Source organism: Hippocampus zosterae, chromosome 7, assembly GCF_025434085.1.
Source record: "Hippocampus zosterae strain Florida chromosome 7, ASM2543408v3, whole genome shotgun sequence".
NCBI classification, from domain to species: domain Eukaryota; kingdom Metazoa; phylum Chordata; class Actinopteri; order Syngnathiformes; family Syngnathidae; genus Hippocampus; species Hippocampus zosterae.
The window spans coordinates 6710975-6734847 of record NC_067457.1 but is presented as its reverse complement, the minus strand read 5'-3'; the positions used below and the strand labels follow the sequence as shown (position 1 = coordinate 6734847).

Sequence of the window (23873 nt, the reverse complement as noted above, 5' to 3'; positions counted from 1 at the left end):
AAGAGGGGGAAATGAATGTGAAAGCAAGAGTCTTCAACCTCTATTTGCTGTCCTCTGCGTGGCCCTCTGAGCCCTTTTTCTCTCCATCCCTTCATTCTTTCCGTCTGATATGTCCCGTCTGCCACCTCCAGATCCGACTTTGTTCTCCTTCACCTTCCCCACCCCACCGCGTCTTCAAAACCCTGCGGATTGGTTTTCTGGGGTGCCTTGTCTGCTGCCTCATGTTGTTACACTTTTCTGATGCCTACACTTTGTTTCGCCGGCTTAAATTCTCTTTCTCCCTCTCCAAGTCCTTCTCCACTTTTTAAGTAGCATAGCCTTGATTTTGGCACACACTGGTCGCTGTATCGCCAAGAGAAAAAAAAATCAAATAAAAAGCAATAACATCTCATGTTTTTCTCTCCCCGACTACATGTTTTGCTTGTACTTCTTAGCCCAAACCAATTTATTTCTCACGCAGCTTGTTTGTTTGCCCCTTTTGCTTCATTACCACTAATGCAAATTTCTAGACCTAAGGCATTGTTTTACACTTTATCCCCTCTTTAAATTTATTCAACGTCGAATATTAAGTATGTTCCAAAGTGCCTCTAAAAATGGAGTGACACACTTGCATACCTAAGTGTATGATGAAAAGACGGTTATTGGACTGAGGCTCGCGCCGCTGCTCTCTTCACAGCTACAATGCGGATCTGGAACGCATTCCGCTGATCGACCCACTGATTCGTTGAAATTTGGAATATTTCCCAGGGGAAGCGCTTTCTTTATTCCATCTTAAATAATGGCAAAGAAAAACACATTTTATGCGGTCGACACGAACAGACAAATGCTGTATGTCAAAGTGTTTTTTTTTCTTTTTTGTCAGGAACTCAATACATCTTTCCAAGGGCACTGTGCGTGCATGGCTGTAAGTAAAGGGGATCACAAAATATGTATCCTCTGATGCCAGATGTTTGGCCTTAGCTCCTCGCAAGCCTCAAGTCCATATAAAAATGCACATAAAGCCACGGCATCCACCTATCAGCAGTGGCCTGCAGGCGAGTCCTGAGATAATTGAAGTTATTAGCTTGCTGCCTCTTAGCTGGCACTGAGCTCAAGGGTGCTCTGTCAGGTTTAACCTTGCTAACAAACAACGCGCATATGCACAAGGTGAGCTTGTGGTCTTCAAGGCTTGTACGGAAACACACGGCGTGAAGAAAAAAATGGAATGTGCGCTAAATGCCTTAGGGGGGCCTTTATTCTGCTGTTACCCAAAACCGTATCAGTCAGTGCTTTATTATAACGCTAAGATAGCTACCTGTCAAGAGTGCTATGATGATTGGTGGTAGAACGTGCTCTATTTTAACCCTTTCATGCACCCAGTAACCTGATAACATGATAAGCTGTCCACTGTAGTAACCGCTGTCCCCGAAAGGGTTAAAGACACTTGAACACCAAGTGCTGTAGCCTAAAAAGCCCAAATGAAGGGTTTTGCCCAATAAGTTGCGGTCATACTCGATATTTTCAAGACTTCCTCTGTTCAAGTCATATGACTTTCCAGCAACGTCACTCACTTGCCGCAATAAGCACAAAACTAACTTGCGCGAACACCCAGTTCGTCGGTATAACACACAGAGACTTTGGATGCGTTTGTTTTCCCATTTCCATTATTAAGTGCTAAATGTGCTCATTAAAAGTCAAGATGATGCCAGGGTATCAGTCCCCTGGATCCATTGCAGAGCTGCGCGGGGAGATGCTAAACTAGTTCAATATGACAATGCAACAATCCAGACAGCATTATATCCTCTGTCTCGCTTTCATGTTCGCAACGCTTGCGAGCGAAGTGAGGCAAACTGCAGCCCTCAGAAAACACTGCTGCCAGTACATACAGTACTTGATGTTCACGGTAAATTCCACCATACTGTAACTTTCTCAATAGCACTTTTTCCTCCCCCCACAGGGCTAAACAGAACATGTTTTGCCAAACAAAACAACTGTCTGCAGAAAAGTCTGGACCGAATTTCATGCCATTTAAATGTGCTCGTTATTTTTCAAAGCGGAAAGCAAAGGGTAACCACCAATGGCCTTCTGCTGTTCGGCAAACTTGTGAGAATGTAACTTTCTCCACTAGGGCAGACAGCGGTGTGTTGAGCCACTTCTCTTACGTACGTAGTTCAAGTTTTTGGGCACATCATTTATTGTATCGTAAAATTAGTTGAGGGGGGTTTGTGCCATTTCTTCTCACTTGATTCAGATATTTAACAACAGAAATAACCTGTTACAAACCGGTGTCAAATGTACAGTATGTACAGTGAATATTGTAGTGTATCACAAGCTGCTCTCATGGCCTGCAGCGGTCATTAGCATGTAGCCAGATGGCAAGCGGGTTTGTTATTGCATTTAGAACAAGCCGTCCTGCTCGTCAGTGGGGCCTGAAAAAAAAGTTTTTTTCCATCAGGGGAAGCATTAAAATTGTTAACATAGTTGAACGAGGTATGGAACGAAACAAGCAGGGGGGCCGTTTCCACCAAAGAAGAATCAAATTTGCCCAACAACCAAACCCAACGTTGCAATGAGACGGGTGCATCCCAAAACGTAGTTGGCAATGATTTTCACGTCATTTTTTCTTCTTTTCATTCTGGAACTAACAGTTATTGAAGGTACTTTGTCATGTCGTATCCCCAAAATGCAAACTTGCCACTGTGTGGATATTAATACGGTTGTGCGAGCCCCGAGGCTTCCGGCAGCGTGTCAGGGACCTGTAGCTGCTCTAAACGCTCGAAATAGATTTCACAGCTCCACGAGAAAGGTATGAAGGATGCCTGGGTAGGAGTTGTGGGGTCCACAGCCAGAAAATCACAACTTTGATTGCTCGAAATCCAAGCAAGCAAACATATGTATGCAGCGAGCATAGATGATGACACTTTGAATGCTTGTCACACGGCTCCAGCTTCCTTGACTCACCTCAAAGTTTTGCTTTCTTGTAAATAGTATAACTCTGCAGGTAGAAGCAATTGCCAAATAGCACCCCCGAGTTGGATTCAAAGTTTTCCCGAAGATAAATCTATTGTTTTCTAAACGACTTCTGGCACACATGAAGTACTGTTTCAAAACTCTCCACAACCAATTTCCATTTAAAGTAGATATAACGTGCACTTTTTTCCCCCTTTTTTTATATATATACACACAAATTAAAATAGCTCCCAGGCATCACGTACAGTGTGTGTTAATCTTCTGTCAAAATAATCCACGGAAGAATGATTACAATGTATTCTTCACCCGACTCCTTCCTTGCAAAAATGTAGTTGCTTTCGTGCCCGACCGTCTCATACAAGTGAGCCAACTCTCATCCCGCCCCACAAAAATCTGATCCCCAAGTGTGGAAAAACATGGTTGTCCTCATCATATATACAAAGGAAGCGTTAATTATTTTTTTAATGAAAACCCAACACCGATATGATGCTAATCTGTGCATTCATAAACACTCAACGTCAAACACACCTAACCCATTTCCAACAACTTCACTGAACAAGCATTATTATTACAAGTTCATGTTGGTTACCCTGTTAGCAAATGCCACCGTAGCGGATCATGTCAGTGGCTGAAAAACAGAGTTGTGGGAGTGGTTATTATGTTAATGAGTCCCCTGACAGTCGGGAACAGCTTAGTCACAGACGCATTTTCAGAACTAGATAATTAAAATAAAGCTTTATTGGGTTGCTTAATTTCACACTTCATGGGTGGGCAGACGGCCTCGAGTCGGGGTCGCCAACCCTTTTTGAAACAGAGAGCTACTTCTTGGCTACTGATTAGTACGAAGGCCTAGCAGTTTGACGCACAATTATTCGTTCCAATGCTCTTATCATATGCTATTATGAATAATGAGTGATATTACTGATCATGTTTTCTCGCAATACGAACCAGTTTTGAAATTTTTACAACAATTACTGACGCAGCATCGTGAAAAATTCCCAATGCATCACATTGGTAACATTCTTCTCACTTCTTTTGGAACCGGTCCATTGGTGAACCCAACGCTAAAGACCAAAGTATCAACTATTTCTATACAAGATATGAAAGTACATTTTCCATGATAGGTTTCTTCCAGCTGGAGTCAACCCGACTATCTCAAAATTGGATGAAATCCAGAATTTTTCAGCCATTGCACCAGCGGTTTGGGAGAGCCTTTTTTTCACATTTTGGCAAAAACGGGCTTCTTATCTAGGAAATTACTGAGCCAATTTTCAAAAAACAAACAACAACAAAAAAACACTGTTCATTGGAAATTTATCAGGGATTCTAAATATTACCACTCTGTTTAGCATTGAGCTATGTTGAGGCCACTTGACCGTTATCTTGACCTTGGAGTTCACATTTTGAACCACGGGACCTTGAGATTAATTTTTCGCTAAAACATAAAATGTTGACAGGAAATATAGGTAAACCGTACCCATGTCATTCTTGGCGTAATGCATCTCCATGTACATTTTCTCATCCATAAGATTACTCGGAGATATGTGATTTCCTCGAGGATCCGATTTCCTGAATGCAGTGTTAATTCAACTCGATCCCGTCATCTACCCGAAATTGATTGGGTCTTTATTTCTCATCTCACACAGGTGACCCGAGTTCAGCTTTTAATTTCATGTCATGCTCTCTTGCCAGCCAGGATATTAAAAAGCTCGCGCTCCCGCTGTCGCCGCATGTAATGGAGGACATTCAAACACCTGCAATTACCGTCAACTGTCGATGAGATTAGTATCACTTCACAAGTGCCATCCAAACACTAAAAGGGATATAAAGTAGGGTGAACTGAAAGCGGTGGGCGGGCACGAGCCAGGAGCAGCGCCCAGCCCCTTCTTTGTTATTTTGAGCGAATACATAGGAAAACGCAAAGGAAAAGTTGAAATTTGAGAGTGGAAAACAGCAGAAGCCTCGGGTCCTATAGAGGGTGTTATTACACATTATGAAGTGAGTGTTTCTGCTAATTCTGGAGTTTGGATGCCAGACTGGCCCCCAAAACAAGCAAATGATGTAATATGCCAGCTCTCTTTCATATGGGGCCCTTTCCAAAGTTTTGTCAAAATGCAGAATAGAGCTAACGAAGCGACTAAACAATGAACAGCAATAAAAAGTTGACATCTGACCCCTACCATAATCGGGGTGAAATCAGGTCTGCAGGTGAAGGGTCGGCCAAAAACCGAGTGCTGGGGCGAGCTGTCTGAGTTGAGGCTAAGGTCAAGCTACCACTCAAGGTCACAAAGAACAGAAACAAGGAGCGAATGAAGGTCAAGGGCTCCCAGATGGGTACTTGTGCATTATGCACACTGCTGCATATTTTATGCATATTTGCTGGGCTACAGAATAATTGTTTTGATTTTTTTTAGGTATTCTGCCTGTATTATTTCATCGTATGCACGTATGTTGGCTCTTTTTAAAGAGCCACATCTTAGACTTGGCTCCCTGTGGCCCCTTCATTTTTTTGGGCTGCCTCAATTATTTTATCACTACATTATGTGCAAAAAGAAAACCCAAGTCACATTAAATACACATAGTTTATATTCCTATACTCAAAGGTCCACAAAATGAAAATTGCGAAATACAACAACCAAGGGCCATCAAGTGAAACATTAAGATGTATTGTCGTGCCACTGCAAACATAAGTACTCACTGCCGTGCTCAAAGAGGGGAATAAAGCCTCAATGTAATACACAACCCGTGCACTGATAAACAGATAGCTGGTACACGTGTGTATGAGTATTGATTAGAAGAAGACAGGCCATATTGCATTTGCATTAAGGCATTTTTGGCTACTTAATCCCCCCCCCCCCAAACCCCAAACTAATCTAACAGGATTTAAGACATGAAAACCAAATGTGTGCCGAATTTGTACAAAGCACATGATCATCACAGTCCCCTTTCGCTGAACACGTGATGCAAAAACAAAAACGACCAGAAATTGTTCATGCAACAACAAAATGAGAAAGATTTGAAATTAGCGCCGATGCATTTTTATCCAATCGAGGAAAAAAAAATACATGCAGGTGCTTCAAATCTCATTTACACAACAAGTGATTGATGAGTACAATCACCAGCACCGCCCGGGATGGATCTTCTGCGCCTCGTAGCTAATGGTGCAGCGGACAAGAATGTCAAAGGAAGACGGAAAAACAGCGATCGCTGCGATGAGGGCTGATCTTTCGAAAGTTACGGCTACTTATCATGTTATCAAGTTACTGGGTACTATCATCTGGAGATCTTCCACTCCCGATATAACCCACTGAGATCTTTTCGGAAAGAAGTGAACTGAATTTGTTTGCCGACTGCGTGTATGTCTGAGATGATTTCAAAACAATCCAAATAAATCTCTCTCTCTCTCCGCTAATAACGTGTCCAGGAATGAAAACTGCACACAGCTGCACGGAGCAGTCATAAAAGTGTGATTTCTTTTCGCTCTATATTAAAGCAATTCCGATTTGTCCGTGTCTTCTTCAGCAGATTCCATATCCTAAAGAAAATGAAATGTAACAGCCTCCACAAAATACTAAAACGGTAGTTATGAAACATTACTGGTGGATGTCAGAGCTCATTCTTAAATCCCCCCCCCCCCATCCAAGTTGAACATTTTCCATTTCTAGTGTAGCTAAGCAACATGCCCCTGACCTTCACTTGAACCGAGAGATTTGCTAAAATAACCGAGTCGCAGGCAGGATGCGCGCCAGTGTGCTTCAAGAACAAAATCAGATGTATATGTATGTTTTGGTCCCCCCCCCCCCCCCCCCGAACCAGTCTCGCTCTGTCTGCAGGCTGACAAAGCCTATATTGCATCTGTTCCATCTCTTTGTGTCGAGAGTTGTTAATAGCAACCTTGACCTGACAGGGTCAAACTCTTCCACACAGGCAAACAATATTTTTTTTTAACAGATATTTTGGTCATGAGCGGCGTTCACACACAATGTTGACTACCAGTACTTCACTGGAAGGGAAAAAAAACAACTTTTTTTTGCCATAATGAGTTCCTGCTGAAACAAACAACACAGACAGCAAAACCATAAAAGTCACCCCCCACAAAAAAAAAAAACTTAAACCCTTTCATGCACCCTGTAACCTGATCACATAACCGCTGTCCCCAAAATGGTTAATCCATCCTCGTCCGATAAAAATATGAGGCAGAGGGCTGTGGGTCCGATTGTTGTTGTTTTTTTTTCTTTTCCATTGACAGCGCAACAAATGATTAGCATTTAGATCAAGGATGGGACATTTCCCCGGAGTTTCTTTCGACAGACCTTTGGTGGTTTGAGGGGAAGATGTTAATGTGTCTTAATTGGAAAACAGCGTTGTGGCGCTCAACAACGCACTAACAACCCCTTTGGCTTGACTATCTCGTGACAGGAGCTCGCTAGCGGAATGGGAAACGCTGTCCGATTTAATGTACTGAACAGAAAAACATTCTAAATTCTTGTTTTTTTTCCCCCCCAAAAAAGTCCTTCATTGTCATTACACGTGACGTACAGCAGCCGTAAGCAAAGTATGCTGGGAATGCCGCTTCTCGAATGCTAGGTTGCATCGCGCTGATGACGCAAGAATTAACGAATGTAGAAAAGGCAAGCGAGACATTTATTCTGTTTTTCAAAGTGTCTTAAACAATTTCTTGCGGACGTATAATGTTCATGCGCGAGTTGTTGCATTTTGCGGATGCGGAATGTGTTACGCAGGGAGATGTCCGAGGATACATAATATTGTGAGCGTGGTCCTGATTCATACACGATAAATTGTTTGGATTAGCTACAGTCTGTTTTGACCACAGTATTTTGTGTTTTTTGCTACATTCCCGTTGCCGGGTGGTGACGTGTGCGCCTGTCTTCCAAGTTATGCACTGGAGGAAGTCAATTGGTTTAAAAAACAAAACAGGAAGGTCATTTGATCAATCTGCCTTGTGACCGTTTGTAATTTGGATTTTTGATCCGATACAGTACCGGTTGAAAAAAAAAGAATAATAACATGCACATCAAATGAATCTCATTTGTATGTATGTTTGCAAGTCAGGATTCTTTAGCTTGATGTCATTTTGTAGAAATCGCAAATGTGTCCAATTTTTTTTTTTTATTGCTGAAGAAATTGAATGGACGTTTTAATAGCAAAAGCAACTCATACTTGTCTTTCTTCCCTGCAGCCCTGTCAACTCTTCCCCTCCCTCTATTTCACAATAAGAAGGGTCCGCTGTCCTTTCCCCGTAGCTGTCAACATCCAGGCCCTTTACAAGAATATGAAGACCCCTCCTGTTCACACACACACGCACGCACGCACTTCATCTTCCGCGTGACTTTCGGTCCCCTTCTTGGCTGTGAGGTGCACCAGGGATGATAGGAGGAAGAAAAACATAAAAGGAGAATAAGGTAAAGAGGCATAGTGCATGACTGACAGTCGAGAAAAAAAATAATATATATATAGTATATATATACATACACACACACACACACACACACACGCACAAGATAAGAAGAATGGATTGAACATGTATAGGGAATAAATACACAGGAGTACAATGGGGAGAAAGAAAAAAAATGGCAGTAAGACGACAATGCAAGTGTGCTTTTTTTTTCCCCCCCAGCCGGCGTCTACGATGCTTCGGTGAGTTTTCTTCATCTCTACGGATTTAAAAGTCAACATTGTAACCTGTCACCGAAGCAGACTACCAGCCGCACCGAACGGGCCGGGATTGGCAAGCATCGAGGCCGCTCGTTTCGGACGACAAGAGAAGTGGCGCATCGCAGTGGCAAAGACAGAAGAGTACGCAAAAGTAAAATTCAAAAGGAAAATCTATCCTAAAAAAGTGCAAATTCCATTCGTCACATTTGTCCCCCCCGTGGTTGTTTGCGGGTCAAGGTGAGTTTTTAAAAGCCAAGAAATTCCACGAAAATAAAATTCTTTTCTCTCAAATGAGCCTCACATGTTTTATTTCCAACCATTGTGCTGAAAGGCAAAATCATTACAAGTCGGGAATTGTCCAATCACGTTCGCATTAAAAGTTTTGAAAGAAATGTCCACCAGAAGGGCAACGATGCAACAAAATGGATCCCAGGATGTTTGATGTGACACCTCAATATCAAAAATGTGCTCATCGAGGTTGGTTTGGTGATTACAAAAACGTATGGGGGGGATTCTTTATGACTGTCCTTGATCTTCTGGAAACGACAAGCGCCTTCACAACTGTTTCATTTCACACTAACCATTTACCTGACATGCCTGGATCTCCCTTTCCTAAAGATCCCACCTACACCACCTAAAACCCTTTTCACCAGCTAATACCACTTCACTCCCTTTTTTTCTTAACCTTCGCCCCCCCCACACACCCCCAGGACTTGCATTAAATCGTGCTATCTTTCTGAAGCAGGCCTGTCAAATGCTTAAATGTGTGTGTGTGTGGGGGGAGTTGTTGTGACATTGACGTGTGTGGTCGGCAGCGGAAACAGATTTATGGGAGTGTGTCTCGGCTGCGGTCTCCTGACATAAATAAGGCTGAGAGGGGGGGGGCTCACCATTGAACGTGAACGTAATTTAGGTCTCGTTGTCATCACCGACTGGGAGTTTGGTGGCGAAGAGCCGACTGTCGATTGGAGGAGAATTTATATGAATTTCAATGACGTCGGTAAATTACCCCGGTAGTTGTGAGATGAGCCGGCGTATAATATGAAATGGAATTTGGTACCGACTGTATAGTTCTGAGTGGAAAATTTTGAAGAGCATGCCGTGAGACCGAATCGGCGCAGGAGATTACAATCCGACGACACGCATAATGCGGGTCAACAGATACGAACTCTCAGCGTATTGAAAGTTATTACGAAAAATTTAGAAAATTTCTGCCTATGAAATGAATCCTATAATTGCCTTTGCATTCAAAACAGTGAATCACAACGCAGAATTGAGAAGACGACCGACTTCGACTTGGACTGGAGCCCAGAGTGCGGAACGAAAGCAAGCACCCAAAAAGCATTTTCACCCGCGGAGGAAGCACTTCATCGCCGAGCCGATGAGCTCCTCTTCAACTCGCGTGGCTGATGGACGTGCTGTATTGTTTCCACTCCAAAGCTCTCATCGGTCAAGACTAAGATGATCAGAGTTCCTTTGGGCCACGCTTAATATTGTTGTCGCATTTGGAGACGGCAACCTGTCACTGCATGCATATAGGTTGATAGACATGTTTTTGTTTTGTTTTTATGTAATTGAGCACGTCTATAAATCATGTCCTCTGGGTAAAGGACTTGCCATTCCCGAACATAATTTTTTCTTTCCTCTATATCAACGGAACAGATGGTACACTCGGGCCCTCCGCACTTTTGTAAAAAACACTTTGGCAAAAACAAAACTTAAACCCGCAATACGGACACAAAGCTAGCCGCGGCGCATCTGCTAGCCCTCGCCCAGTCCTGAACGACTGCTCAAAGCGGACAAAGACAGAGACACCAGAGAGTGACAAGAGCTGCAAAGAAAAAAACGTTTGGAGAACACCTGTTTTTGAAGGCGCCAAACGTTTGCCCAAGACTCTCTCTGAAGTCACATTAGCAGCTTGCATATCCCCTAAAGCCCTTGTTCACATGCAAATCCTTCTCTTGGTTCTTCCTGGAAGAGCGCGCGAGTGCACCGCCGTCCCCAACATCCACATCGCACCATGTGGCTTCACGGCGAATTGTCACTTCCCCCCCCCCCCCGCACCCCCCCATCCGTGTCTCTCCGACGATTTCGCTCAGCTCTCAAACACGCCGCCATCCATCTTGCATTGTTGTGGAGAGGGATTAAGCTTCAGGCGGGGGGGCGATTTTGTCACTGCAGCATATCAGACAATACCCATAAGCTTACATACAACCCTCGCTACTACGCTGTGCATTCATTATTTGACAAACAAAAGAGGCTTACCACAACAATCTATTTAAAAGTGGATGTAAAATATCGCACTTAGCCAAACATCGTTAAGCGACATCTCCATAAACGTTGATGCACAGATTTAACTTGAGTGGAAACTGAACGCTGGCTAAGTGAACCTGACAGCCACTCTATAGAAACAATATATTTCCTTGTTCTTATCTTGGTAGGGGGGTCTAAGAGTAGAACCCGCATACAGTATATCATTTGTTTAGTAATTCCTGCGCAAAGCTTTAGGTACCGGACTGAGATGACATTTATCTGAAGTCGGCCTTATCGTTTCCAAATTTTGGGGTTTTCATTTGGACGTGCGCACTTTGCTTTGCGCAAAGAAAAAAAAAGCGTACATCATGGTGATGTGTTGTGCTTCAAGTTGAAGATTTTAGATCATGCTAATGCGCCTTGATGCTAGGCTACTTTACAACATTGACACCGGAAATGTTCTGCTCTTGGAAAAGGTATCCATGCTGCCATCTATTGTATAAAACAAAGAAACCCGACAAGGCCATCTATTCATTTTTACATTAACTTTTTTGTTGTTGTTGTTCAAACTAGGGTCATAAGTGAGCTGGAACCTATCACTAATGACAAAGATTAAACCAAATTACTTCCACTTCTCTACCTTACACCTGCACCCACATTTTTTCTTTCATATTGTGAATACAAAAGTTTCACTTTGTTTCGGCAAGAAAATCCTGTCAGCACATATGCCTGCCTCAACAAATTAACTCATTCAGTAGCAGCCAATTCTAGATCGAGTCTGAAAAGACGGTTAAAAACGTCTTTGGGAATGAATGAGTTAAAAAGACTCATCCATATAACATACGCTATCACAATATTTTCAATTCATTTGCAAGCACCAAGTTTTGGTTCACCAATCACACACCCCCCACCACCACCACCACCACCGCCCAAACCAGACTTTGCCACCTCTCTGAAAAAGTGACGCTACCCTCTTGAATCAAAAAGATCTCCCTGCATGCGGCCCCAGGAAACACTCCTGCCACTCCACGCTGAGCCTCTACACACCATTGCCAAGTGTCATCCACGACATGTTGGCTGGGAAAGGAAATCCCAACAACAGAGCCCAGTGCCGCCAAAATACAATTTCTGTCATTCCTCCGGGAACCCCCCCACACCGCCCCGCCGCCTCAACACACATACATTTGTGGAACTAAAAACACTTGTCGTGACGGAGGTAACGGTCTCTAGCGGCGCTCTGTTTAATATCTTGGAAAAACATCTGCATTTAGATGACATTTCAAGAAGGCGCGTTTCCAGGTGATTTTTGAAGCGGCATAATATGCTTTTAACGGCGCGATTTGTTTTTTACTCTGGGGAATGTTTCAGGGTATAAGGAACAGCACATATCACCGTATAACTAACAACCTGACATATTCATCACAAAGTTATAATCGTTCCGGGTCACAGTTTAATGGAATATTTTGCATTTAAGAACGCCTAAAAATCTTTTTGGTGCTGTCAAAAGAATAGTTAGCAGGGAAGTACATCTGAATTCCAGTTCTACTTTTTTCCTCATCACCAGCCGAAACTCCCGGTCCTTCCTCTTCTCCGCAACATCACTGCAAAAAAAGTACAGATACTCGGACGATCCTTCAAGTTTTTGTTTCGCTACAATCCATGCGAAACCATTTAAGAAAGTGAGAAAAACTAAAAACAAACATCGACCGCTGGACCAGAGGAAACGCAAGCAAAGACAAGCAACCGTGAATACATCACCACTTTACAACAAAACTCCCACAAGAACTAGAAGAACGACTCACAGTTTCCCACCCCATTGGGCAACACAAACAAAGTCCAGCCAACATGTTGAAAGTGACGGCGCGTACTTCCTATGCACTTCTTCGGAATCCTTTTCGCCATGAAAAGCGCTTCTCAATCGTGACCGAACGAACGCCCAGTTGGGTACTTACAACAAATGAGGAGTGCTGCTTTCTCTCCGGTTCCGCTCAGTCCTGCCTCGCTTGCCATTCACTCTCCCTTTTTCTATCAGACTCTCTGCTCCCTTTCTTGCCAGTTCGCCCGCAGTCTGCCGCCGCCGAAAACGCACGCTGTGCAAATGTATCGCCGCTCTGCCGAACAACTGCTCCGAGCAACGCTGAGACCGAGAGAGCGTGAGCGGAGAGGGACATACAGTAGGAGGAGGAGGAAGAAGAGGAGGAGGGGAGATTTACAGGGAGGAGAAGGATGCTGAGGAACGTGTGGAGGCACGAGTGTGGGGATGCTTTCGGTGTGGGCTGAGTGAGCAAACTACAGTCGCCATGCTCCCCATTCACTGTGGGAGGAGATTGAACCTACACAGTTGAGAGCGTGTCAGAAAGAGGGGATCTGTGCATGTGGATTTCTGGGGCCTCCAGATAACATTTAGACGGCTAAATAATAGTCTCCACTCGAGCATTGAATCAAAGGTTAAGGAGGGCACGATACTGCATGTTGAGTGTGTTTTGTATTTTACTTTTTTGCAGTGCTTATAAGGCAGTTATCTGACAGCAAGGCTAAAATTCGGCAAAGCTGAGGGGGAAAAAAAATACAATAGCTTATCTGTCAAAGGTTGAACTCTGAATAGAAAAAAAAAATGGTTAAAATCATGGAGCGCAGTCTTTGCGCTCATAGGTGTGGCACGCTTTGCATCATAAAATAAGATATAGACACGAGTAATCACCTTCGCCACGATGCGTTTGCCATTAACACCACCACATACTCAGTTTGATAATAACAGAGGCAAATTACAGCTTCGTAGCTTACATGTGGAGTAAAATCATGACTTCACATATGGGCTGCGCTTTTAATAAAAAAATTGATTCTTCTGGTGGTTATTTTGTGCATTCATCCGAAAACTTGCCATCCCTTGATCCAAATACAGGACATTTTTTCAAATTAACAGTGAAGAAAACAAATTTATTATGATTGGTTTGGCCTGTAAAATGTTGGGGGGGGGGGGGTCAAAAGTTCCTTTTTTTTTTTAACTAATCCAAGCAAATGTTTTATACTTGATTCAACACAAATATAACAAGTCCGCTATCCTGAAGGAGAACAGAAAAACAGACAGTTTTAGAGTTAAGAAACTGAAATCCCATTTGTATCAACTGAAAAGAAATCCTGACTTTTTTTGACAATTAAATTTGATTAAATCGTTGCACTTCCCAATGTTCCTGTGTATGAATATTTACGACGATACTGTATGTGACTAATCCTGCAAATATGATGCTAGGGAAGGGCGCAGCGCCATAAATAGGCAGCTCTCATTCATTTAAATATTATAATTATTAGACTGAAATAACAATAAATGGCAAAGGGCGACTCACCCCCTCCCCTCACCCCCACTCCATCCCGACCTCCGTGTATGTCAACAAAAAGTGACCAGTGTGTCCTTTTACAGCTCGGCCGACACACCGGTCAACAAAAGAAACACAGTCATCAGGTTTCGACGTGAAGATCCGTTCACGTCGTCATAAAATTGAATCATAAAGGCCACGGTTGGATTAAAACCAGTGCCAGGTGATTATGAAAAGTAGTTAGATGTGAAAGGATACAAACGACTGTGGTTTAAAAACAAATATTTCAAAAGTGAGAGAGAGAGAGAGAGAGAGAGAGCAAGCTCAAGGGACAAATCAGACAAATAAAATATTACAGACAAAATCTGCGCCTCTATTTCCTGTTGCGTTTCTCTTTTGCTCGCTCAGTCAGCCCCCGCAGTAAAAGGTCTTGGGATTTTGTGGGTGGCATCTGTAAATAGATAATCATCTCTCTTGGCAAAGTAGGCACACAAGCACTCGCGCAGACCGTTTGAACACGCACACACTCAAGGCGAGGTATCCTCATCTCCCACCCCACTCCCCACCGCCAATAAATTTAATCTGACGGAGGCTAGTGAAATTGGCAAACAAACACGTTACCTTTCCAGAAAAAGCAAATGCATCACGCTGGTAATCTTGGGTCAGTCAGCAACCGCATTAAAGCCACGTTTTGTTTCATTTACTGGTAGCGAACGTGTGGCAATTAGATGCATGTGCCAGACCAAAGTATTTTGTGCCGTCAAACGACCATCCGGGACTGCATCTTTTCACGTCAAAAGTGGAGTCGCAATCGGTAAACTTATTTCATAGTATGTATTGGCTTAGTATAGTATATATATGGCTTCATTTTTTCACGATGAACACTATAGATGAGTTCTACTGGGCGTCGCCGTGTGTGCGGTTAAAACACGTTACTGTTATCTAGGGGCGTGGTCAATGAACATGGCGGCCAGCAATATTTTTGAAATCGTTTTTGAACACTTTCATGCACCCTGTAACCTGATAACATGCTAAGATGTCCACATTTGTCACCACTGTCCCTCAAAGGGTTAAAGTTATTCTAGTATCTGAAAAATAAATTACACCCCCCACAATTTTTTTTTTACTGCTTCAAATGGCATACATTGAATGTCCGTTTCTCAAAAAAAAAAAAAATTAAGTGTCATGATTTGCAATTGGACCTCAGATGACATTTGCGACATTGTTATTGAAATAAATCCCTTGCAACCGAGTGAATTTTGGCCGCGTTGACTAAACTTTTTCACTTCCGTCGTGTCAGGGTCCTGACTCCTCCCATCTGCTTCGCTTCTGCGAAAAAAGAAAAAAACAGCCTCCGTTCTGCTGTGAAATACCTGCTTAGTAATGACGACGCTCATCTCCACCATGACACAAGACTCAACTCGATCCGCTGACAATGTTTGGGACTCTCCACGGGCGGAATGTAAAATAGGAAGCTGCAATTTCCTATTTTGATCACGACTGCTTTGTATTCCGTTTCTACTTCGTTCAAGACCAAAAGCGCATCCATTGAGCGAAGAGATGACTACGATTTGCCAGTCCCTCCACAACCCCCCAGCACTCGCGCACACACACTTTCTCGCTCGCCTAACTTCGATTTACTCCCTGGAGAGACGGCTAATAAAAAAGGACCTCATTTCAGGGCAAACCCGATGGTGGTGGCTACTGAAACTCATTTGTTCGACTGGAAACAAGATGCGGCTATTCAATCAAAGATACTAAAAACAAGTCAAAAGGCCATCCGTCATCCTCTACGAGTACAGAGGAGATGTATTATTAATTTTGCCTAGACAAAAACAACCCTCAAAAAAATTTCAAGTCACATCGATGAATATCGAACCAGCAGACTTGAGGTCACTTGACTTATCGCAGGACTTGAGACTGGGAGTGACAAGAATGCACAACCAAATTGCATTCATGATTCCCATCAGGCTTTATGTTTTGAAGTTATTTTATTATTATTATTTTATTTTTTTTAGGATTCCTAACACTTCCTTCACATTGCATTCCGGCAAGCTGACATCGCATCAATAGCTCCCAGATGAAAGTGGAGTCAATGAGCGCGCTTTATCAAATAAATGCAATTTTCTTCTATGCAGCTGGGGGGGATTCAAAAATAAAAAAAAGAAAAGGGGTTGTTTAAAAGTTGGAGAGGTGCCAGCTGCTAAATGAAAGCGAGTGTTTAGAATACCGGTGATGTTTTGTTTGGTGTGTAATATTCTCAAAAGTAAATTTCCTGTCGGGGTCCTTGCCGTTAGATCTGTTTTTAATTGACAATAACTCACTTTTTTTTTTCATTTCAACAGAGAAGCAACAGACACTGAAAAAAAAAGTTTAAAAATACAAGGTGGCAAGTTTTATGAGACACAAAAACACATCTGCAGCAGCCCAGGTGGCTCCCATACTTTTATTTAATAGATTTCATTATTCTACCAAAGTTTTGTCACAATTTTTTTTTCATACTTTGTGAGAATCCTCCAATGCTTGCCTTCCACTTGGATCCACATTTTGCTCTCACCTCAATCCCGACTGAGAGAAACAGGCAAAAAAAAAGAAAAACGACGACATAAATGGAAACCGAGGTGACAAGGTCCACCTAGTGGTTGAGGTAACTGATTGAGAACAGGATGGCAAACTTCTCAAAGCCTCATATGTCATCGCGAACCACAAGTGCCACCCCAGTCAGCGAGAAAGTCGTCCTCGCCAAATGGCCCGGCAATAAATGCGGGCCGAGTGAGCAGCGGCAGGGATTGAGCCGCAGGCTAAAAACTGGGCTAATTTTAGCGAGACGAGCGCTAGGGCAGGTTAATTGGCCATTCGCTCTTGATCATTGGGCTTATTTTGACGGAAACAGACAGATTTAGCATTCATCAAAAAGTGGGTTTGATGCTCATTCGACTAATTACGCGCTACCTAGCCAGCGGGCGATTTCATCGCTTCCCCAATTAGTGACCGCAGGCGTGAACGTGAGTGCGAACGGTTTGGAGCACACAGCAATTACCCGACGGCAAATCCGCGGCGTCGTCTGCATCTCCGGCACGTCAGTCTCACCCGATGTGCCATTATTTCGATGTATTCAAGTTTGTATTTTGTGTTCGAGAGCTCCCAGTTCGCATTCACGTGGCAAATTGATAAAACGCTCGCCATCTGCTGCCCACAAACGTGACAGTGTCGGTTGCGCAAAGTTCTCCTCGCCGCAACGCGGATGTGCTTTGTACAAGCTAACACAAATGAATTGCTGCTACTCTCGAGATGCCACTTTAGCATTCAAGATAACGGTTATAATTAAGATTTGTACAAAGGTGGTCAACAAATGGAACGTAAAAATGTAATTTCCAAGGGACGCCATTTTTAATTTACCTCATACTTGATCCACAATTTTTTTTGGGGGGGGGAGCATATATTCATACAGTAACTGTGTCGGAAAGATAAATGTGAGCGAAATGTCTAAGTTATCATTGCAGAAACATTGGGGCGGAAAAAAAAATCCTCTGCATTCTGGTCTGAAAAAAAAAGGCGGGGAAAGAGAGAGCTCTACTCTTAAGAGGGGAATCACTTCACAAAGTTGTATTGATCTGTGATCCTACGCAGTGTTTGGAGAGAAAAGATAGAGTAGAGAGGTAATGAGTAGTTTCAAGGCATGGCGGCGGGGCAAGGAAAGCAGAGAGAGAGAGAGCAGTATGGACGCAGAGCGTGTCCGCCGGTATGCGAGGAGAATGAATGAGATGATGAACAAAAGATGACTCCACTGAAATTTCGGGAGGGGGAACTAAGTGAGTTCAAATTGAATGAGTAGATTCGATCGGCTCATATTTGGTGGGAGGGGAATGATGCATTCCTTGCTAACGTATTTACGATCCGTTTGATGGCTGACATTAAAAAGAATAAATAAAAAAATTTTAAAGTATGTTACTTGTATTATCTTTTGTCTTACATACAGCGATTATATACACACTCATAACCCAACGGTGTGGGTTATTTTCTCCAAGGGATCAACAGTGATTACAAGTCCGGCGGTGCAAGGCGCCAGCAGTAAGATGGCCGCCGAGGTGATCGATATCTCTTCTAACCAACTTAATTTAATGCAGGCGATTTAAACTGGCAGGGCAGAGAGAAATTAGATTGTATTTGCTGGGTATAGATTTTTTTTTTTTTTTGGTCTTGCGACGGGTGCAAGAGCAAAAGGGAAGGTCCAGCCGTTTAGACTCTCCAAACACGTACCTGAGTAATCAGAAAGCATTATCTTCTATCGATTATGCAATATTTTCCCAGATCAGGTTGTTTTCATCTCTACCAAAAGTCTTAACTGGTTATTGATACTAACTGAAAGGAGGGTAATGGGGGGGGGGGGGGGGGGTGATAACGGAGACTCGCGGCTGACGGAGCAATGTCACTTTTCCCGACATACAGGCACCGTCACGCATACCAATGTCAGGCGACGATGACAGGAAATTGATCATCTCCTTTATCTGAGGTGCAAGTGTTCCAAGAGAGAGCGGCCGAAACAATTCCGATGTTTTTTTTTGTTTTGTTTTTTTTAACCTACCGGTACATGTCACTGTTGCATCAGTAAAACTTTGCTATTTCTCTGACTTCGACATCCACGGACAAACACTAATTTGAATCAGATGATGGAACTCTACTCTCCACCGCAAGTGATACGATCAGATTTGTTGCATCCTTATAACGTTCTCTCCTGACCCGTCTCCGAAACTCTTCCATCCTGCTCCAACAACTTAATAGGGAGAATTAAGAGAGACACGGTTTGGAGCCACCCAGACAAGAAGGAGTTCTCTTCCTCCAACGGGATCAAGAAAAAAACTGAGATTGAATTTCTCCCAGGTGGTCTGGTCACTACTTCCATTTGGCTGTCTTTCTCGCAACATGGCTACCAATACATTGTAGTCGATACCCACAACCCCCTTGCACCCGCACAAGAAAAAACAAAACAAAACAAAAACTAAATACCAGTTGAACCACATCTAGTGACTGTGTTCGCATTGAAGCTGTGGACAAGCAGACTGGAAGTCTGCAAAAGTTCGGGCGAGATTTTTTTTTTTTTTTTAACACTAGTGCGATCAATCAGGTGGAACAGCAAGAACGAGACAAAGAGCGAGATCTATGGCAGCAGATGCTGGAAGTGTTCGGCGCTAATCTTTCTTTCCTTCCCTAAAATGCCAACAGCCCTTCAAGGTGAGTCATATTTCAGCTTTTCCGACGTAATGCGATCCCTCGCCTCCCCTGTGAACGCTCCGTTGTCCGTTACAGAGATGAGGTGGGGAAAGTGTATGACCCCTGTTATCTAATGAGCTGTGCCACCATTAAATATGTCCCTTCTGCCCCCCCGCCCCCCCATTCTGGGCCAATTGGCCCCCGATAGAAGAATCCTTGCTAATGTGATTCACAGAGTAGGTCAGTAATGGTAGACGCCAGATATTTGAAAATTGGGAGTAGCTTGTGCTTCAGTTAATGGCTTTCTTCGAAGATAGCGGCTGTTCGGCGCTGTGTCTACGGTTGTATTTGTGTGTCTGGTTCACAAGTGTTGAATTAACAAAGAAGCGCCTTGAAGACTGAAATTGACGGCGATATCTTGAAAAGCTCACTTGTGGCATTTTGAACAGGAAAAATGTAACTAATAATCAGAATAGTAATAATAAATCTAATCGATTTTTTTCAATATGTCTATATTTCTTTCTTTACCCAAACAATTTGCTTTGTACAATTTGAGCTATGGGTCTTTGGGGGAGTTTCTTCATGTCACAAGTTCTGCACAAATGTGGTCAAAATGTCTTTACGACAGCATTTCAAAATAACGTGAGCCACCCATAGACATTCGGCGCGCCATTTTTTTTTCATCAATACACCACTGCCATCCCCCCGCCCCCCATTTATACCACTGGAAGCTGAAGCACTGAGTCAGAAAATTAAGTCCGTGCTCAAATATGACCCTTTTCACAATGCTAGATTGAGATTCTAGCCATGCTTGCGATTCATCGTGTGAAACATAGAGTCTCAATGGGATCCGATGCAGAAATTAGACACAAAAATTAATCTCCTTTCATTCAGAACTAATTGCACTGTTTGCTAATGCTGATTAATGGAATGGCAAGAGAAGTAAAAAAAGGGGGGGCGGGGGCGAAGGGGGTGGAAATCACTATCACACAAAGAAAGCACATGTGGAAAACTTCTTTAAAAAAGAGATTTCGGTGAGGTGCTGCCTGACTTCTGGAATGGCGATCCGTGTACATGTCAATTATTTTGGGAGCTATAATCGAGAAGACTGATATCGCCGCAAGCTTCCACAAATCTGATGAGTGTATGACATTTCGATGTGCACAGATGATTTTTTCTTCTGTTCGCTAACACACTTCATATGTCTGTGCATTTCAATACTGCCTTCGTATTGCAACGTCCAATTTTTTTGACTTTTTGGTCTTATGATCACTGTCGTCGTTTACAGATGCAGATGTTGTGAAGAAGTGTGGTCACTGTCCAAGTCAGTCATAACTGCTGAAACATCAGACTGATGACCCAAAATACAAAATCTGTTCCGATTCAATTCCCGAGAGCACCCCGATTGACAATGCCGTGCCGTCTCCAAAATAAACGTCTGACACCATTTCCATCAACTTGTGACCCGAATCAATTAACATTCAGGCCAAGATTAATTTTCAAACCGAACCTTCCATGATAAATTACAGCAGGTTGGGATGACTGTGTGTCACAGCCAAGTGGAAATGACTGTCAATCATATGCTAAGATATGTGCTGAGGTAGAGCACTCGTTATATTTTTTTCACCCCCTGCCCCTGTGGGTCATGTCCTAGGGGAGAGATCAGAGACAGAGAGAATTACACATGTCAGCACCCTATCAGCTGCCAGGAAGAGGTGAACTTGATTAATAATCGCCAAGGGCACTCAAGGTCAGTCCAGAGTTCACTATTGCATCCAGACCTCATAGCGTACTGTTTGGCCTGGCAAAACAGACTGCTGGCATGCAAAAAAATGAAATAAAATAGAAACATCGGTATGACTAGCATCGAGTCGCCCGGATCTACAACGGAGGCTTAAACATAGATGACACTTTTCAAAACGGAAGAGAAAATCTATGCTCGATTGCGCTTTAAGCACGTCAACGAGAATATGTTCGGCAAAGGAGCCGTACAAGGGAGGGGATTAGGAAGACAGACAGTACTACAAGGTGCGAAACCTCACGGGCGGGTTTGAATATTCCCACAGAGAGGGGGAACGAGACGTAAAATCGATCATCTCATTTCTTTTCCTCGTATGAAAATTACAAATAAGGTTAAGCCTCAAATCTCAAATGTCATTTCTCCTTCAGACACCTTGAAAATAATCCCATCTCTGATCTGTTAGTCCTCGACATAGAAACGCCGCCTTCTGGGAGGGACCGCAAAAGAAGTGAGAACGCAAGGCGCAAAAAAACGAATGAACGAGAGTCTTGTGTCACACTTTTATGTGTCACACTTTTATATTTATTATTACAAGGTGAAAAGTTGCTGAATGTTGATACTTTTATTTTGGTGAAGCCCTGGCCGAAGGTTGATACTTTTATTTTGGTGAAGCCCCAAAAATGATGGGCTATCTGAGCCCTGACTACGGGCTTTGGAGCCAGAAAAATATAGTATGATGTTACTTGGGCTATATTCTCGAGTTACTGAACAAAATAAGCCACGCAGCTCAAGAATAGCAAGCACGTTCAACCCAAAACACAAAGCAGACATACAGGAACCTTACGAGCAGACCTTTAAGAGCTTTACAGTACTCGAGGCTACCGAGCAGTCCGGGCTTCTTACCTCACGCGCCTCGTGATGTAGAAGGAAGAAGATGTGGCAGCAGATGTAAGGTAGTTCTCCCATCTTTTGACAAGTTTTGTGTCTTGTCCGCATTGTAGTGCATTGCAGTTCTTGGCCGTCATTCATGCGTGGTTGCGTCCGCTCACACGGCTGCGTCCTCACCGATAATACATCCAAATAAGGGGTGTGAGTTCATCGTAGTTTTTTATAATGGTGCGTTTAAGCATTGGCTGGGTAACTGCGGTCCTTGAGAGTCGCTTTCCTTCCATTTTTTTTTTACTCCAAGACATTTGACCGTACTTCTCAGCTCAAAACAAGTTCCGTCGAAGCCTGACGACGATACTGCTCATTTGCATCAGGTGTGTTGGAGGAGGAAAACCCCCAAAACAGGTAAGGCAGCAGCACCTGAGAATTGGGGCCTCATTTACGAATATGCTTAGAATATGCTTTAAATTTGTTCCCACGACTGAAATTTAGAGTATGCATGAGCACACCAAAAACTAAAATCCGTATTTTATGAAATTTTATAATCGCACCTGTTCGAAACGACCACGCCAGCGCACGTCTGGCCTCATTTACATGGGGAAATACCACTTTTTGACCACAAAGGGGGCGGAGGGAATCTCCGAACCCGACAATGACGTATTTGGTTTACGCTGCATTTGAAAACAACAACAAAGACTGTTATGGAACAATTAAGGCACGTGATACCAATAAAAGAAGACGGGGGGGGGGACATGCCCCCCCCCCACACACACACACATACACACATTCCCCAGAATAAGACGAGCAAGTTATTTGTATCCAGGTAACAACTGGGCACACGTGACACACGACTTTAAATACGCAGCAAGCACACCTCGTGTTATTAATCTGAAGCGACGAACGCATATCCACAGAGCTTTTCTGTAGAACGAATGAATCGTGCGTGTATTCCCTCAGGTCATGTAGATTGCAGATTATTTGTGCCTTGATCGAATTGAACCATTTCCTGTTCATGTAGTGGAATTCATTGTGCGATGATGCTTTGAACAAATGTCACGGTCAGAGTTGTGTGTAAATTGACACACATCCTCACTCACAAGTCCAAGGCTCTGTCCAAATGTGCACACCATTCCCCATATAGCACACTGTTAAGGGGTTCCTGTACTCCATTTCTAAAGTTTGGGCATTCAAAATTACGCACAATGCACTTGAAAAAAGTGCGTGCATCAAAGTTCACGCAATTGGTTAATATACGCCTCAATGCATTTACGAGCAGGAAATTGACATGGTGCTTCATGCAAGTACGAATATCAGAGATACAGTGACGAGACACAACGCAAACAATTCAAATGTATTTAATTTTATTTCATTGAAAATGTGTAAAACAACGGAAATAAATTATTTTTATATAAATAAATTATAGTTCTCATTCACAAGAAACAGAGGTCTCAACCTGCCGGTGTGTCACGTAATATGCGACGAGGAGTCGCTCCATTTCATGAAGACGTCAACTGAAGATGACGTCAAAAAAGTCACAAAAGTAATTTATAACCGTCGGAATAATTACGATCAACACAAATGTCTATTCTATGATTTGTGTTTCAACTAAGATTAAAATAAAGACAAATATCCACACAGTTATAATTCACAATTTTGTAGATGCAAAGATGACCCTAGTTCCCACTCTGTCCACCCTCATCTTTGGATCAGTGGAAACATATTCCACATTGTCTCTCCCTGTATTGAGAATAAGTATGTAAGGTACAATAATTGGCCGAACATTCCTCAGTGTACGTGTCTGTCGCTATTTTGGATGTGAATCAAACCTTCTAGTTCTTACC

The 23873-nt window shown here is 43.0% G+C and overlaps 1 protein-coding gene across 19 annotated transcripts in view; it reads right to left on the bottom strand.

Moving 5' to 3' along the window:
• Positions 1-22322, bottom strand: part of rbfox3a (RNA binding fox-1 homolog 3a) — a 222609-nt gene extending 200287 nt beyond the window's left edge. For 15 of the 19 annotated variants that reach the window (XR_007963143.1, XR_007963145.1, XR_007963146.1 and 12 more), the window contains exon 1: positions 39-57. Coding sequence is in view for 1 of the 19 variants with exons in the window: in XM_052070491.1 (XP_051926451.1) it covers positions 12681-12725 (45 nt within the window). In the remaining 18 variants the exon portion in view is untranslated. The other 4 variants (XM_052070503.1, XM_052070501.1, XM_052070502.1 and 1 more) reach the window with 3 other exon arrangements.
• Between the last annotated feature and the right edge of the window lie 1551 nt (positions 22323-23873).